At 43.4% G+C, this 18339-nt stretch overlaps 1 protein-coding gene across 1 annotated transcript in view; it reads left to right on the forward strand.

The window, feature by feature from the left end:
* Positions 1–18339, forward strand: part of LOC120032675 (VPS10 domain-containing receptor SorCS3-like) — a 228475-nt gene that overhangs the window by 86488 nt on the left and 123648 nt on the right. Inside the window, exon 2 of the mRNA XM_038978873.1 lies at positions 5587–5654. Coding sequence (XP_038834801.1) covers positions 5587–5654 — 68 coding nt within the window. The remainder of the gene's footprint in view (positions 1–5586; positions 5655–18339) is intronic.

Here is an 18339-nt window from a genome sequence, read left to right on the forward strand (position 1 = left end):
TGCGAGAAATGCCTGGATGTCCAGCGACGACAGTTGTGTGTGTCCAGGTCAGCAGCCGATCCCTTATCCCTGTGGGAACGTAGATGCACTCAGGGGGACAGTTATTGGGTGTGGGCTCCCTCTCCAGAGCCTGGCAGATGTCTACAACTACGTCCCAGACCACAGGGGCTACTACTGGAGAGGATGGGATTATAGGTACATTCTGGACAGGACCCTCTCCTGAATCGTAGAGACTGGACAGGGCATCGGCCTTGGTGTTCTTTGAACCTTGGCAATAGGTCAGCGTGAAGTCAAATCTTGTGAAGAAAAGGGCCCACCTTGCTTGCGCCAATTCAGCCTCCTAGCTGTCCGTATGTACTCCAGGTTCCGATGGTTCGTGAGGATGACAAATGGGTCTTTGGTGCCCTCCAGCCACTCCACAGGTCCAGTTTGGTAAAGAACTGGGCCCCGCGGAGCTGTTCGATGGCTGTCGGCACCAACGGGAGAGTTTAATGGCACTTAGTGGTGATTTCATTGAATCCTCTGTAATCAATACAGGACGCAACCTCTACCCTTCTTGGCCACAAAGAAGAAACCAGCCAACGCAGGAGAAGTGGACGTGCGGATAAAACCTTGTTGGCGTGCCTCTTGGATGTACTCCTCCATGGCCTCGGTCTTGATGGCACAGTCCCAGGGGCGATGAGGAGGCAGGTGGCATGGGTCTAGGAAAATAACTCCTGCAGGTCCTGATAAACCTCCAGGATGTTATGCTGAAGGGTAACCACAGAACACTCAACCGACGTGGACCATAGGGATGGGGAAGCAGGTCCTCCGGCATTCGGGTGACCAGTCGTTGATTTTCATCCTCGACAATGAGATGGTGGGGTTATGGCAATGAAGCCAAGGGAGGCCGAGGATGATCTTGGGAACAGCTGCACTGGTGATGAAGAAGGGGATGTTCTCCTGATGAATGGACTCCACGGTGAGGGTGAGTGGTTGGGTGATGTGTGTGATGTTTCCGGATCATAGTGGCCGATTATCGAGGGCTTGAACCGAGAAAGGAGAGGAGAGCGGGTATGAGATGATGTTAAGAGAGGAGGCAAGGGTCTGGTCAATAAAGTTCACCTTGGCACCGGAATCCACTAACGCTGGTGACAGAGTACATGAGGGACAGTCAACTAGTGTGATGGACACCAAAAAGAGTTTAGCAGAAAGTGATGAAGAGGGAATACTCACTCCTGCCCCAGGAGGTGGTAGATCATGTGACAATCCCTGTGCTCTTGTGGATCCCAACGTTGTAAAATAACAGACACCACTGGAGCTGGTGCCCTCCTTGACCACAATAAAGATAGAGCCCCATCTGTCTCCGTCTGTGTTGCTCTGCCGCGGGGAGGTGTGTGACCTCTACCTCCATGGGTTCAGGCTCTGATCCAGAGTGTTCACTGAGGGAGGGAGAGAAGCGATGAGAGTACCGATGCTCCCAAAGTAGGTTATCCAGACGGATGACTGTCGAGAGGTCCAAGGAGAGGTTGTCGTCTCGACAGGCCAGTTCCTTCTGGACCTGCTCGCGCAGCCCTCTTCTGAAAATCATAGGAAGCGCCGGCTCATTCCATCCGCTGGGTGTTTTTAATGTCCGGAAGGTGAGCGCGTATTCGGCAGCCGTCTGGTCCTCCTGGCATAATTGGAGTAGGCGCTCACACCCGTCTCTACCCTCCTTTAGGTGATCGAAGATACATTTGAACAGAGCCATGAACCCCTCATATGAATCTAGCTCCTCCTCTCCTCTCTCCCAGATGGCCCGTAGCCGCCCTCCCAGTCAGCAGAGAAATAACAGTGGCAACCTTGTACCTCTCGGTTGTGGGGGCTCCCATCTGGTGGGCAAAGTAGAGGGAGCACTGAAGTAGGAAGCCACGGCATTTACAGTAGATGGGGTGTATTCAAATTTATCTAGGGGGGACAAACGAGCATCTCTGACCTGAGCGGGTTGCTGAATGGGCTGTTGTGCTGGCTCGTTGGGTCGACTGCTTGTAGAATGTCCTCTGCTAGTTGACTGCAATGCCTCCCGGGTATGTTTGAGACGTTGCACACAGCAAAGAACCTATTCCATAGCCGTCCCCAGTTGTGCCAGCTGGTCGTGGTGTTGAGGAAGAAGGTATCCCTGCTCATCGACCGATATTCTGTTTTCCTGCTGCTTCCATCGCTTGAGTCAGTATTCTGGAAGGAAGATGCTGAGAGTCGAGAAGCAGGTGGTACGTTTAATAAAACAACAAACATGGAACGAGACAATATAGCAGTGGCATCTACACAGAAACACAGAAACAATACTGACTGGGGAAAGAACCTAAGGTAGTGAGGTAATGGAGTCCAGGTGTGCCTCATGAGGAAGTGGTTAATATATCGGTGATGTCGAACGCCAGAGGGGGAGGAGCGGGAGTAGACGTGACATCACTTTATCATTATGGGGTGTGTAGATGGCTGAGAAAATATATATATTCAATCCATTTTGAATTCGGGCTGTAACACAACAAAATGTGGAATAAGTCAAGGGGTATGAACACTTTCCGAAGGCACCGTAGCTAAATTCTAAGTGTGCAATCAAGTAGAATAGATACAGAAGTCTTTGAATGAGAAGAATCGTTGTGTAAACAGGCAGAGGTCTCATTAACCTACATCTATACAGGTGTCTCAAGAAAAAATAACATATAATCAGCAAATGGTCAACTACTGTAGGTTCCCCACACTACATTCATGTTTTAATGATTATTATGTGACATGTTCCATAACACCGCTACTGTGTGGTTATTGCAAGAATGATGCAACACTGTGGTCGCATGCTGCACCAGTTATCCACAAGGACACAGACATTCTGAGGTGTTATTTTATTAGCCAGGCGTTTCCACCACGCCGCACTGATTTAACACTCCTGAGAGACTAGATACTCATTCAGTATTCGCTACTGAAAAGCACATTTAATTTAGTGTCCTTGTTACCGGCCGCAAAGCATTGACCCCGGCGATAGACACCAGCAGTTTGCGAGGCTAATACAATTAAACGTCTGATTGGCTTGGAGGAGATATTAACTGTTTTCTCAAAGTCATTAGTGACCTATCATTAGCGTGCCGCAGAGCTAAATCAGCATTCAAAATTGTGTTTGCCACTTTGAATTGGGTCTTTGTGGACATGGGACATTTAGTTATGCTAATAATATGTTTTCGCCACAGTTGGTTAATTGCGAGGCAACAGGCTGACATTTTCTTCCATGCATTGCCGGTCAATTAGGGTTTTCGAAGAAAAAAGGCCGCCTAGGGAAATGTAATTGTTTACATTTTTTGCCATTCGTATTGCATTGAATCCATTGTCAGTCGACTAAACAGAACCAACAAAGATCTGCATTATGTAAAGAAACTTGACAATATGTTACAAGGACTTGCTGAATGTTCAGTCGTTTTTGCAACCGCCCCACATTTAATGCTTTCACCGTTTGTATTCCGTTTGTGGCATTTTCAGTGACATGATTATGATTTTCATGACGGTGATACAAGCTGACAGGATAAAAGTATTCTCTGGGATTTCAGCTGGTGCCCCAGTTATTCAATGTGAATTTTCAATTCATGCTGTCATGGAAGGGGACTGCTTCCTGTCTGTGTGGTGCCACCCCCTGGCAGAGGAGAGCGAGCTTGTCTGACAAAACATCAGACCCCTCCAGGAATCTCCATACACACACACTCTCAAGCAAGAGCATGCAAGCGCACACACACACACACACACACACACACACACACACACACACACACACACACACACACACACACACACACACACACACACACACACACACACACACACACACACACACACACACACACACACACACACAATCAACACTCCAAGAAAAGCTCAGTTTTGCATTGCATTTTACAGGCATGGCATGAATCCAATTTTCTTATTCTATGTTATTCTTCCTCTTTCTCTACATTGCCCTCTCTTGGAGTGCAATCTTGCTTGGCCCGAACCATCTGCTCACAGTCTTAGGAGGAGGAGAGGGGCCCCGGGGTGGTGGCACCGTCTCTTAGAGAGAACCATCAGTGGCTCCCCAGTGAGGTCCAGGCCAGTCCTTGGGGCTCTTAAGGCCAGCCAGGCTAGTGAGGCCAAGCCTGGAGCCTGTACACATGGACCACTGAGGTCAGGTCTAACAACTGGTGTTAGCCTTATTCCTTTCTCCCTCCTGAGTTCCATTTTCCTGATGTACATCTCTAAATGTAGTCAGGCAAGACGAAGAGAGACAGCTAGCGAATCACCTTGCAGCGAAGTGACTCAAGTCAGACTTGTTGGTTTACTTTAACTTAACATACGCTTGGCGCAAAGCGGGGGACGCTAACAAGTGACAAGTATGCAAATAAATAAAAAAGCCAGATTCTATTTGGTTTGTAGCGTTAGATAAAAAAGCGACTGCTGGGAAAATAGCATTTATTATGTAAAAATTCTTCCCCCGTGCACACTCAAGTCATCTGTGTCGGGACGAATGGTAAATAATTAAGGTTCGAGTCATTCTGTTCCATGCTCTTGTATTTAACAAATTCCAGCGTCAACCTTGGAATTAACTACGCAACCCGGAGGTGGTAATATAAATCGTTAGTAACGCTGTGACCATCTGGCTGTTGTGGCATTTATATAAAGACAGTGTTGTCTTCCCAGTATTACTCTTTGTTTGTCTCCTCCATAGACTCCATATGTGCCCAAGTTATAGCCTACCATACGCTGAATTCCAAATCAATCCCTTGGCCCTTTCTACCAACAGCCTCTTCTGTAGATCTAAGATAGGTTAGGCTGGATAGGTTTAAGTAGAATGTTAATAACTTTTTAACAATTTGCCTTCTAATATGTTGGGGGGGGGGGGATTTTTGCCATACTGCTTGGACCTACAGTACAGATGTAGGATCTGAATTTGAGGCAGTTTGATACAGCAGGAATATAATCCTGCAGCACACGGGAATGTAAATTATTATGTGGATTATAAGTATGTATATTTTTTTATTTGACATTTCAAAGTAGAAATTGCAAACTTCATAAGCCTTTTTAAACATTAAATACACTACACGTTTAACATTTCCTACAGGACAGCCTAGGGAGGAGTTATAGGGGTTGATTTTGGATTCTGTGATAGATGCCACTTCAGGCATCACCGAGTCAAAAAAACACAGAGTTCTCTGGTCCTCTGTTGTGATATCAAATATGACCACTGGGTCTCTAGAATATGGGTGGCCATCTTGGTCTGTGATTCACCCGTCACCGTGTTCAGTGGGTTATCAAAGACCCCCTTCCCTCATCACTCTCTTTCCCGCTCTACAAACCACTCAGATCAAAGCTATCGGAACAGAGAGACGGACATAAGGACTGTGCTTGTTGTTGTTTTGATTGTTTTTTATGGAATACGTAGGTTGCTGTTCTTCTAAGAGAATATAACATACGTTTGCCCAGTCTCTCATATCTTCTGAAAGAATAACCTGTGGTATACTTAAATGTTTTCATTTTATTATCTAATAGGTTTGAGTTATTTAATGTCTTATTACATACTTATAATCCCTGTTATGTCTGTTTTGTTTCCAGGTGATCCTGATTCTGACCAAACTTTACGACTTTCACCTGGGGAGTGTTACAGAGAGCACCTTGTGGAGGTAAGACAGTAGCCTTTCTTCATATCTCCTTCTCTGTCTCTCACTTCCTCTCTCCCTCTTTCTTTCCCTTCCTCCCCTGACACGTATTCAGATTCATCATAGGAACAATAGTGCAGTCTCTCTCCACCCTTTTTCTCTTTTCTACTCTCTCGTCCCCCTTCATCTTTCTCTCTCCCTCACTGCTTTTTACAAGACTGCTGCATGCAGAGCAGCATTGCACTACTGAGCATTGGGCAGGGTGCCCCATGTGAACAATGACTAGTCTCTGCTCTTGTCACTGCATGTTTAACATGATGTTCCACTGATGTACCTCTGTACCCCTTACACTTTCCCAGGGAGACTAACACAAAAACAACACAGAGTAACAACACAAAGTGCATTACAAATACACTGACAAAAGGAGAAGTATACAAGTCCCCTTTGAGTCAATGGGAAGCTACGAGCATTACCACCATCAACATATTTTTGTACCGGTGTACCGGACAGGTTGTCTTCATTCATTACTTTCGTTGCCGTTTTTTCTTGTTCTTTTTGCTAATGGTGACTGTAGTGGTGACACAGTAAGAGCTTGTGGTCCTTTCAGGCAATTGTGTGTGTAAACACAATGAAAGTTGAATGATTCTTGTAAGATTATAGTGATGCGGCTCTCGGTGTGTTTGTGGGACCCAGATAGTCAGACTGTGACGTGTGTAGATCACTCTCCTGTTGAGTGAGTCAGACTGACGACAAGGAAGAGAGAGAGAAGGAGAGAGGGGGAAGGAGAGAGAGGGAAGGAGAGAGAGGGAAGGAGAGAGAGGGACTCAGTGATTTTGTTTAGGATGTGGTGGAGGAGAGAGAGAGAGAAGAAACGACTGCTGTGAAAAGACAGTCCTAATTTAATATTCTGTGTTTTGTTATTCCAAGACTTACATTGTGTTTCAGTACAGCATTTGTTTTCCATTGGGTAACAAGGGAGGATTCATTCTTCATCTTTTTTTTGTTCAGTTCAATTCATATTTGTATTATTGCTAGTTACACATAATACTGCACCATGTTTGACTCCAGTACAGACTCCAGTAATTGGGCTTGTTTAGATTGCCAGCTACAACACTCTATCCAGGGTTGGGTAGGTTACTTTCTAAATGTAATCCGTTACAGTTACTAGTTACCTGTCCAAAATTATAATCAGTAACGTAACTTTTGGATTACCCAAACTCAGTAATGTCAAGACTCACTTGTGAAGATCTGAAGGATCAGGTTAAAGTGGGGGGTTTGTATCATTAGATTTACACAACATGCTTACCACTTTGAAGACGCAAAATATTTTTTATTGTGAAACAAACAAGAAATATGTCAAAAAGACAGAAAACTTGACCGTGCATAACTATTCACCCCCCCAAAGTAAATACTTTGTAGAGCCACCTTTTGCAGCAATTACAGCTGCAAGTCTCTTGGGGTATGTCTCTTTAAGCTTTGCACATCTAGCCACTGGGATTTCTGCCCATTCTTCAAGGCAAAACTGCTCCAGCTCCTTCAAGTTGGATGTGTTCCGCTGGTGTACAGCAATCTTTAAGTCATACCACAGATTCTCAATAGGATTGAGGTCTGGGCTTTGACTAGGCCATTCCACGACATGTAAATGTTTTCCCTTAAACCACTCGAGTGTTGCTTTAACTTCTTGCGACTACAGGGGGTGCTGTTCCGAATTAGCATTTTGTCGTCTCCAAATTAAACTGCCTAGTACTCAATTCTTGCTCGTACAATATGCATATTATTAATTCTATTGGATAGAAAACACTTTCTAGTTTCATACAACGTTGGAATTATGTCTGTGGGTGACCCAGAACTCTTTCTACAGCGAAATCCATGACAGACAGTGAAAGGTCTGAGAGCGAAGCTCTGGTTTCAGATCAGTTTTTAAGGTCTCTGTGTATCCTATGGAACGACACGAACTGCACCCGCCTTCCCCTGGATGTCAGTAACCAATGAGAAGTGGAATGGGCCTTCTACGTAGCTCTCAGAGGTTATAAAAGACCAAGGAGTGAGAGTAGCCCCCCTTTCGACTCTCGCCATTACGCAGGAAGGGACCTCCGGATGTCATTTTCAAAGGCTCGGTTATCAACGTGAAATGTATCCGTCTGTAATTTAATTCGATATAGGAGTTAGAAACATATAAGGTAGTTAATTTAAACCGTTTTATAGCAATTTATATCCGTTTAGTGCGATTTTGATGCATTTCTATTTGATGCTCTATGAAGCACCGGGCACGTTTCGGGGTCCCGGTCGAACGTTAGCGGGCATTTCGACGGACAAAGGACATCTTTCGACCAAAAGAAGATTAGACCCAAGAAAGAATACATTGCCCAAGAATCTGATGGAAAATCACCTCATAGTAAGTAATATTTAATATGATAAATCGTTGTTCTGTCGAAATATTTTAAACGCATATTTCGCCATCTTGTTTTCTATCCCTTCGCTTGGCGAACCCTGTATTGCACAGTAAGGATAATTTTAGAAATGTAAATCAGCGATTGCATTAAGAACTAATTTGTCTTTCGATTCCTGTCAACCCTGTATTTTTTAGTCAAGTATATGATTAGCTATTGATTAAACTAGATCACTCTGAAAGATGGCGACCGACTTTTCCATGCTGGTTTTGCTACCATCTTCATTGTATAACCACGGTTTTTTATGGCTAAATATGCACATTTTCGAACAAACAATATATGTATGTTGTAATATGATGTTACAGGAGTGTCAACGGAAGAATTCTGAGAAGGTTAGTGAAAAAATTAATATCTTTTGGCGATGATTACGTTATCGCTCTCTTTGGCTTGAATTGATGCTCTGGTATTGTTTGCACATGTGGTATGCTAACTTATCGATTTATTGTGTTTTCGCTGTAAAACGCTTAGAAAATCTGAAATATTGTCTGAAATCACAAGATCTGTGTCTTTCCATTGCTATGCTTTGTCTATTTTTATGAAATGTTTTATGATGAGTAAATTGGTCATACACGTTGCTCTCTCTAGTAATTCTAGTCCAGTTGTGACTGTGGGTGCAATTGTAAACTGTGATTTCTACCTGAAATATGCACATTTTTCTAACAAAACCTATCCTATACCATAAATATGTTATCAGACTGTCATCTGAGGAGGTTTTTTCTTGGTTAGTGGCTATCAATATCTTAGTTTAGCCGAATTGGTGATAGCTACTGGTGGAGAGAGAAAATGGTGGACAAAGGAAAAATGGTGTATTTTGCTAACGTGGTTAGCTAATAGATTTACATATTGTGTCTTCCCTGTAAAACATTTTAAAAAACAGAAATGATGGGGTTATTCACAAGATCTGTATCTTTCATCTGGTGTCTTGGACTTGTGATTTAATGATATTTAGATGCTACTATTTAATTGTGACGCTATGCTAGCTATGCTAATCAGTGTGGGGGGGGTGGGGGGTGATCCCGGATCCGGGATTGATACTCGTGAAAGGTTAACAGTATGCTTAATGTCATTGTCCTGATGGAAGGTGAACCTCCATCCCAGTCTCAAATCTCTGGAAGACTGAAACAGGTTTCCCTAAATAATTTCCCTGTATTTAGCGCTGTGTATCATTCTTTCAATTCTGACCAGTTTCCCAGTCCCTGCCGATGAAAAACATCCCCACAGCATGATGCTTCCACCACCATGCTTCACCCTGGGGATGGTGTTCTCGGGGTGATGAGAGGTGTTGGGTTTGCGCCAGACATAGCGTTTTCCTTGATGGTCAAAAGCTACATTTTTGTCTCATCTGACCAGAGTACCTTCTTCCATATGTTTGTGGAGTCTCCCACATGCCATTGGTGAACTCCAAACGTGTTTGCTTATTTTCTTCTTTAAGCAATGTTTTTTTTCTGTCCACTCTTCCGTAAAGCCCAACTCTGTGGAGTACACGGCTTAAAGTGGTCCTATGGACAGATACTCCAATCTCCACTCTGGAGCTTTGCAGCTCCTTCAGGGTTGTCTTTGGTCTCTTTGTTGCCTCTCTGATTAATGCCATACTTGCCTGGTCTGTGAGCGGCCCTCTCTTGGCAGGTTTGTTCTGGTGCCATATTCTTTCCATTTTTAATGATGTATTTAATGGTGCTCTGTGGGATGTTCAAAGTTTCTGATATTTTTTCAATAACCCAACCCTGATCTGTACTTCTCCACAACTTTGTCCCTGACTTGTTTGGAGTGCCTTGGTCTTCATGGGGCCGCTTGCTTGGTGGTGCCCCTTGTATAGTGGTGATGCAGACCCTGGGGCCTTTCAGAACAAGTGTATATATACTGAGATCATGTGACACTTAAATTGCACACAGGTGGACTTTATTTAACTAATTATGTGACTTCTGAAGGTAATTGGTTGTACCAGATCTTAGGGGCTTCTTAGCAAAGGGGGTGAATACATATGCACGCACCATTCTTTTGAATTTTTTCATTTCACGTAACCAATTTGGAGTATTTTGTGTATGTCCGTTACTTGTAATCCCAAAAAAATCTATTTAAATTACAGGATGTAATGCAACAAAATTGCCAAAACGGCAAGGGGGATGAATACTTTTGCAAGGCACTGTACCGGACGGCAGGCTCACGGTCAGGGTAGGCAGAGGTCAATAATCCAGAGCTTGGGAAAAGTTACATGTCAGCAGGCAGGCTTAGGGTCAGGGCAGGCAGAGTGGTCAGGCAGGCGGGCTCAGAGTCAGGACAGGCAAGGGTACCAACCAGGAGGGCGAGAAAAAGAGAGATTGGGAAAAGCAGGAGCTGAGACAAATCCGCTGGTTGACTTGACAAACAAGATGAACTGGCAACAGACAAGCAGAAAACACAGGTATGAATACACAGGGGATATTGGGGAAGATGGGCGACACCTGGAGAGGGGTGGAGACAATCACAAAGACAGGTGAAACAGATCAGGGTGTGACAGGTATTGGGTTCAAATACACATTTAGATTTGTGAACAGCCATCCACAACAACAACAATCCATAAGGCCCAAATAGCTACATGAGAGAGCAGCAGTGTGATTTGGCAGGTACAGTTGCCTAGTGGTTAGAGCGTTGGGCCAGTAACCGGAATGTTGCTGGATCGAATCACCGAGCTGACAAGGTAAGAATCTGTTGTTCTGAGCATGGCAGTTAACCCACTGTTCCCCGGGTGCCGAAGACGTGGATGTCGATTATGGCGTCCCCCCGCACCTCTCTGATTCAGAGGAGTTGGGTTAAATGCGGAAGACACATTTCAGTTGAATACAATCAGTTGGACAGCTGACTAGGTATCCCCCTTTCCCTATGCGCTATGTAGATATCACCACTCCTGTCATCCTTACCTCCAAACATTTATTCAAGTTGGATAATCTTTTCTTTATTTTAAGGATAATACCTCTCTTCAGAGCACAAAATAAATGCACCCTTCATGTTTGAGGAGGTTTTCAGAGAGAAATTCAGATGAAAATGGCAACTGGTTTGTATAGTTTTTCCTTGTGCAGTTGTTCCTCCATCTGATAATGCAAGCATGCTCCTCGCTCCTCTTCCCTCTCCATCCCCTTATTAGACGCTTGATTGTGGTCTTAATGATGTGCTGTATGGTGAAGTCATATGATGATAACTGACAGGAATTAGTGTTAATAAAAGTGACATTATGCAATTTTATAATGATCTGAAATGGGATTGCACTGTACAAGTGGATGTCGAATGCAATGGATATCGAGTCTGGTAATTATTTCATGTTGTGAGAAGTGTGAAGCGGTACTGTTAGGTTAGACTAATTGTGTAACTGTGAAATTAAGTGTACTGTATAATATAACATACAGCATGTTCTGGGCATTTGTATTAATGAGTCTCTGTTGTAGTAGTAATGTTCTCATGTCACACTTATCTATAAATACATTCCCAACTGAAATGTATCACAGTTCAAAGTTCAACACATTGTGAAGCTCTCCTGCTGTGAATTAGTGGGTGTCAATTCACTCCTTAAAAGGTCCTAGAAAGAAAGAAAACCTTTAAGGTTCCTCAAGTAGGAAGTCTCAGAAAAGGGCTATGACTGAGATCTGATTTGATATTCATGTAAACGTCTGACGGTATAGGTTTTCAGATCGATTCTCATATATTGTAGAATATCTATGTTTATCATAATGTGTTATCCTCAAGTCAAGGCCCATACAGTAAATTCCATATCAAAGCCGCTCAATCTAGATTATTCATAAGCAGATGTCATCCAGGACTCAAAACAAAGGATTTGCCAACATAGTCCTTTGCGTCAACAGATAGGCTTTAGTCCATGGCATTGTAACAATTTGAAAGAATCCCTTGATATACAATATCTACATCTTCCATTTTACAGTGAAACTGCTATGAAAAACACTCATAGTTTTGCTCTCCATATAGGATTTCTAGTCATTTCAATGGGCACGTCCTTCTCCCCTCCCATTTCCTGGTGTCTGATACATTAATCACTCATTCTATTATAGAAGAGGTCATTTATGTAGCTTCTTTCTCTCAATATTTAAATTCAACCTTTTTAATTACATACTCTTGGGGTTCCCACCCATATCCTGAAGCACACTCTAATTTACATTCTGTCATAAGAGTAAATGGTTGGATTTCCTCACCAGCTCTAACTGCCAGCAGGCTTATATTACGGGTTTTCTATACAAATGCAACTCAAGAGCAGCTCCCTTTTTAAATCCGCAGCTCTCGGTTTTGTTTGTGGTTATCAAGTTAAAATCTCATCAAGCCGCCACATGTGACACTGATTAAGGCTAAATTATTGATCCTCTTGAGCGTGAATGCTTAACTGATTGTTGTTTTTTCGTGCGGCACAGAGGTTGTCATTCGATCTCTACGACGCTCTACCTCGTTGTTGTGATACTAAGTTTGTTTTGGGGTTTCTAACTCACTGGACTTTATCATTCCATGTACAGGCCAGTGTACTAGTACAAATTGTACACTGACCAGTGCATGCAGACAGTACTGTACATGTTGCCTCAGACATGATGATGCAATGTTTTGTAGTCTGGCCTACAAGTCACACTGTGTGTGAAATTAGAAATCTTGAGTAAACCACTACTTTTCTGACATAAATGACATAAATACTACAAGAAAGGCTACTTTCTGACAACTCTTGTGAGGGGTCCTGAATGGTTGCCTGTGGTTGCTTGCTGTTGATGTGGGCCTAGTTGCGTGTGTTGTTTTTAATTTGCCTACCAATTGCCCCTACCACACGGTAGTGAAACCACAGAGCTGCCATGGACGCCAAGGGCTTAAATCCATTGAGATTATGGATGGACTTTTGCCCACACTGTGACAGAGTTCTGAGAGCATTCTGGGGACTGAGAGAAGGTGACAGGGATGTGTCAAGAGAGAACAAGAAGACAGCCTCAATGCCAGCCAGACTTATCTGATTCCTGTGAACCTGGCCTGGAAAACAACATTATCCATTTCAATGAAACAGATTAGTCAGAATGTTGCTTCTTCACACTTCTCTTCCTGAAGTTTGGGGAAGTTTTTTCTTTACTTCCTCCTTCAGATCAACTCAGCCCATCTCCTCATGATGCCTGAGTTATACCTTTCCACATGATTGGCTCTGAAACTACCTATAGAGAGGGAGAAGGAGGAAACAGACAAAGGATGTAAAAGGTGGAATATTGCTTCCTCTCACTTTCACTCTCTCTGAGAGTTCTCCTTTTTTCTATATCTCTTTGGAGAGTTGCTGGAAACAACAAAACACATACCCTTTGAGGGGAACACAGCAGGATGTAAGGCAGCGAATATGTTTGATAGTACACTATCAAATCTTTCTTATTCAACCCCAGATCCCAGCCCGAAAAACAACCTTTGTTACAGTTAAACAATTGCACGTGGGCCATTTATTCCACAATGTGATTTATACCCGACAGCGAGGGAATACGTGTATTTGGGGAGTTTCTCACTTCTTCTCTGCAGATCTTCTCAAACTCTGTCAGGTTGGATGGGGAGCGTAGCTGCACAGCTATTTTCAGGTCTCTCCAGAGATGTTCGATCGGGTTCAAGTCCGGGCTCATTCAGAGACTTGTCCCGAAGCCACTCCTGTGTTGTCTTGGCTATGTGCTTAAGGTCGTTGTCCTGTTGGATGGTGAACCTTCGCCCCAGTCTGAGCGCTCTGGAGCAGGTTTTCATCAAGATCTCTCTGTACTTTGCTCCCTTCATCTTTCCCTCGATCTTGACTAGTCTGCCTGTCCCTGCCACTGTATAACATCCCCACAGCATGATGCTACCACCACCGTGCTTCACCATAGGGATAGTGCCAGGTTTCCTGTAGACGTGACACTTGGCATTCAGGCCAAAGAGTTGAATCTTCTTTCCTTTGGTCTGAGAGTCCTTTAGGTGCCTTTTGGTAAACTCCAAGGGGGCTGTCATGTGCATTTTTCTGAGGAGTGTCTTCCGTCTGGCCACTATTATAAAAGCCTACTATAAAAGCCTGATTGGTTGAGTGCTGCAGAGATGGTTGTCCTTCTGGAAGGTTCTCTTATCTCCACAGAGGTGCTCTGGAGCTCTATAAGAGTGACCATTAGGTTCTTGGTCACCTCCCTCACCAAGGCCCATTCCCTCCCGATTGCTCAGTTTGGCCAGGCAGCCAGCTTTTGGAAGAGACTTGGCGGTTCCAAACTTCTTTCATGATTGAGGCCACTGTGTTCTTGGGGACCTTCAATGCTGCAGACATATTTTGGTACCCTTTCCCAGATCTGTGTCTTAACACAATCCTGTCTCGGAGCTCTACGGACAATTCCTTCGACCTCATGGCTTGGTTTTTGCTCTGACATGCACTGTCAACTGTGGGACCTTATATATGCATGTGTGTGCCTTTCCAAATCATGTCCAATCAATTGATTTTACCACAGGTAAATGTTTCAAGTTGTAGAAACATCTCAAGGATGATCAATGGAAACAGGCTCTACCTGAGCTCATTTTCGTGTCTCATAGCAAAGGGTCTGAATACTTATGTAAATAAGATATTTCTGTTTCTTATTTTTAATACATTTGCAAAAATGTCTAAACTAGTTTTCACTTTGTCATTATGGAGTATTTATTGTGTGCAGATTGATGAGGAAAAAAAATATTTAATACATTTTAGAATAAGCCTGTAACGTAACTGTTATGCATTGATATTCTAGTTTGTCCCTTTAGGGCACCTGTAACACCCCCCCTTATGTACATTGGAATGCTTGGAATGTTTTGTCCTGTAAAACGCATTAAACAATGCCCACGTTAGTTTTTACTCTCGTCTCATGTCCTGCCCTTACATTAGTTGTATACATAATAGCGTGTGCTGTACAATAGTAACAAAATGTGGAAAAGGGGAAGGGGCCTGAATATTTTCAGAATGCACTGTAAAACAAGAGTGTGTTTTTGGACCCTCATTCATTAATACATGGCTTTGGAAAGCCTGGCAAGATTCCGTACAATCATCGCTAATGCTAAAGTGCACACGGTGTGGTAGCACCTGTGTGGAAACACAACTGTGTCGAACCACCTGCTTTCAATAGACTTTCAATCCCTTATTTACTCAAACGTATCCATTATTTTTTGTTTGTTACCTGTACATTACATAAGAAAATGATAAACGTAATTTAACCTACTTTAATTTCCTCTAGTTGTAAATAATGAACGGAAAGCTTTATTTAACTAGGCAAGTCAGTTAAGAACAAATTCTTATTTTCAACGACAGCCTAGGAACAGTGGGTTAACTGCCTTGTTCAGGGGCAGAATGACAGATTTGTAGCTTGTCAGCTCTGGGATTTGAACTTGCAACCTTTCGGTTACTAGCCCAACGCTCTAACCACTAGGCTACCCTGCCTCCCCTGCCGTTGTACTCGTGCCATATCCGCACAGCCAGAGCAAAGATCCCACCTAAAGATTATACCCGAAAGCCTGATGCTGTGCTCTGACCCGAGCGTGACTCCACCAATTCACACACGACAACCTTAATCCATTGTGAGGAAAGGGCAGAACGCGTGTTAGGGTGTTGTCAGGTCAGAAGAGGTTATGAGGTGACCACACGATGAGTCAACACCATTGCGTTTCAAGTCAGTGGCGATGGTTGGCGATGAGCGGAAAAAAGGCGGTGACTTTTTAGTGGTGACTCGCTTGTGGATTTGTCTCGGTGTGACCTAAAAAGCTGTCTTCGCCCTCATGCAAAAAGAATCACGCCTGGAGGGGGAATCTCAAACTTTTATATGTTTATTGAAAGATTTGTTCTGGAAAAGAGCTTTGTGGAATGTAGAGAACAGGGGAGAACATGAGGTCAAGCTTAGAGGAGTGAAAGAGGAATGTTGAACGTGACAAAGATATCAACAAGACAGTATGTGAGGTCACTTCAAAAGATCCTCCGAAAGTCAGCGTTTCTTCCGCTATAGCACTTCGAGAGTGCATTTGTGAATGAAAGCAGTGACATGCATTCATGCCATGAAGGCCATGCTTAAAGCGCCATGAAAGGATGACTTAGGACCATAGTGAGATTTAAACTTTCATGTCTCATAGTTGTTTTCCCCTGTGTCCAGTAACTTGATCAAAGTGCCATAAAAGTATGATTTGTGAAATGTAAACGTTCATGTTTTTCCCCCTGTGTCCAGTAACTTATGACAAATGCTGTATCTTGTGCTCACTCTTGTCTGTTATATGCATACAGTTCCATGTTAAGGTTAGGTACATTGGGAGATTGAAACATTCCTGTCTCATAGCTTTTCTCCTCCACAAAGTGTTCAGGAAAACTTGAAAAAGAATAATAATACATTTAGGGGGTCCTTATATTTGTTCTGTTACAAGTGTGTCAATGTCAAGTGTGTCATTGCATATCCCAACTCCCCCTGAGACACCCACAGGGAGTGGGGTTACGGTCAGGATCACTATTGCCCAGCGGCCCTGGAGCAATTCGGGTTAAGTGCCTTGATCAAGGGCCCAGCAAACTATTTTTTACCTTGTCAGCTCCAGGATTCAAACCAGCGACCTTGCCAAATGCTATTAACCTCCAGGCTACCTGCAGTAGCTATACAGTACCTACAGTGCTTACTCTTGGTTTTTTATCTAACATCTTCATTTCACACAGTGGGAATATTTATTGACTTCCTAGTTTATTATCTGAAAGCCAGAGAGCCTAGGTGGTGTAGTGAATCTGTTTGTGCATCAGACACATTTCCCTGTTCCTGCTGTTTTTGTTTTGTTTCATGTGTGGACTGTTTCATATTTCCTCTTCCTGTCTCTGTTGCCTGTTTCTCATTTTTCAAGGTCACTCCAAGTGTTGAGATAAAGAAGAAAAAACACATCTCCTCTCACCGATTGGACCCAGTCTGTAAATGTGAATGTTTTTTTCCATTATTCATTCACGCACGAGTTTCCACCCTCCTACATGTCTCTCACCAATGATCCACTGTGCTCTTCCAGCAAACACCTGCAAATATCTTTCCGTACCCTTATTGTGTCAATTCTCCAAAAGTCATTTTCAATCATGCTTCAATGGATTCTGTTATTAGAGGAGAGATTCTGCTACAGTTAATGTGCTTTAGGGGTGAGAAGTGTGTGTGTGTGTGTGTGTGTGTGTGTGTGTGTGTGTGTGTGTGTGTGTGTGTGTGTGTGTGTGTGTGTGTGTGTGTGTGTGTGTGTGTGTGTGTGTCTCGATGCCTCTGCGTTGTGTATATGTTCCAACAGATAAACACTCTGACAGCTTGTACAATGCTGGTCACCTTCCTGAGATAAGGTATGCTGATGGTAGCAGATATTATTAAAAGCTTTATTTGCTGCCTTTGCCCTCTACACCTTCCTCTACTGATGCATTCTCTTCAATATTTTTCCCCCTCTTCCTTTTCTCCTCCATTTCTTTCTCTTTCTCACTCTCTGTTTCTTTCCGCGCTAGCGGAATGGATTTTCACAGTCGTCACAAAACTTTCAGCTCAGCTACTCTCTGAACCCAAAATGACAGCAGTTTGCTGATGGGAGGCTCTTGTGATTTATCCCGGAGATGTGATTGTTAATGGTGTATATTAAGGGGTTAGATTAGCCTGAGACAATGTGCTATCACAGTCCCTTTTACTGTGGGCCTTATTGTCAGTTAACTGTTTCTTTATGGGCCCCCGACTCTGCAGAACATTTTCTACCACATTCTCTGTGTTGACTGCACTATTCTCTAAGTTGTTTTTCAAGAGGATAGAGATGGTTTTCTTCTTTTTAAAGTAAAAACACTTTTTCTTCCAGCACCCCACAATGGGATCTGCCATGAGGATGGATAATGAAGAGTTAGAGCAGTTTGGGTTTTGAATAGTTCCAGTCAGCTATTTCCTTTCAACTATTCACTTTTTCCCCTTTTAGTCGGTTTTTGCATGACCTTTTCACATTACCTCTCTTCATCTGTCTCTTATTAAGATCGCTGGCCCCACAGTCTCTCTGCTATCCAGCACTATCTATCAGAGCAATGATGGTAAGGCATTGCCCAATTCACGCCCATTGCGGTTTGTCTCTGCCAACCAAATCTCAGTCGCTAAACTCTCATTTTCCTGTGTCGTCCAGAGGTCTCAGCATTGATTCAGACAGTTGAATCATCGGGTCTAGGATCTGGTGTTTGGACCCATATTGCATCTGTCATTCCCCTGCAGTCTGACTAGGAACAAAAATTACTTGTAGTATCTCAAACAATAGCTGTAGAAATGTTTCACTGTGGATTC

Source organism: Salvelinus namaycush, chromosome 39 (genome assembly GCF_016432855.1).
Source record: "Salvelinus namaycush isolate Seneca chromosome 39, SaNama_1.0, whole genome shotgun sequence".
Classification (NCBI taxonomy): domain Eukaryota; kingdom Metazoa; phylum Chordata; class Actinopteri; order Salmoniformes; family Salmonidae; genus Salvelinus; species Salvelinus namaycush.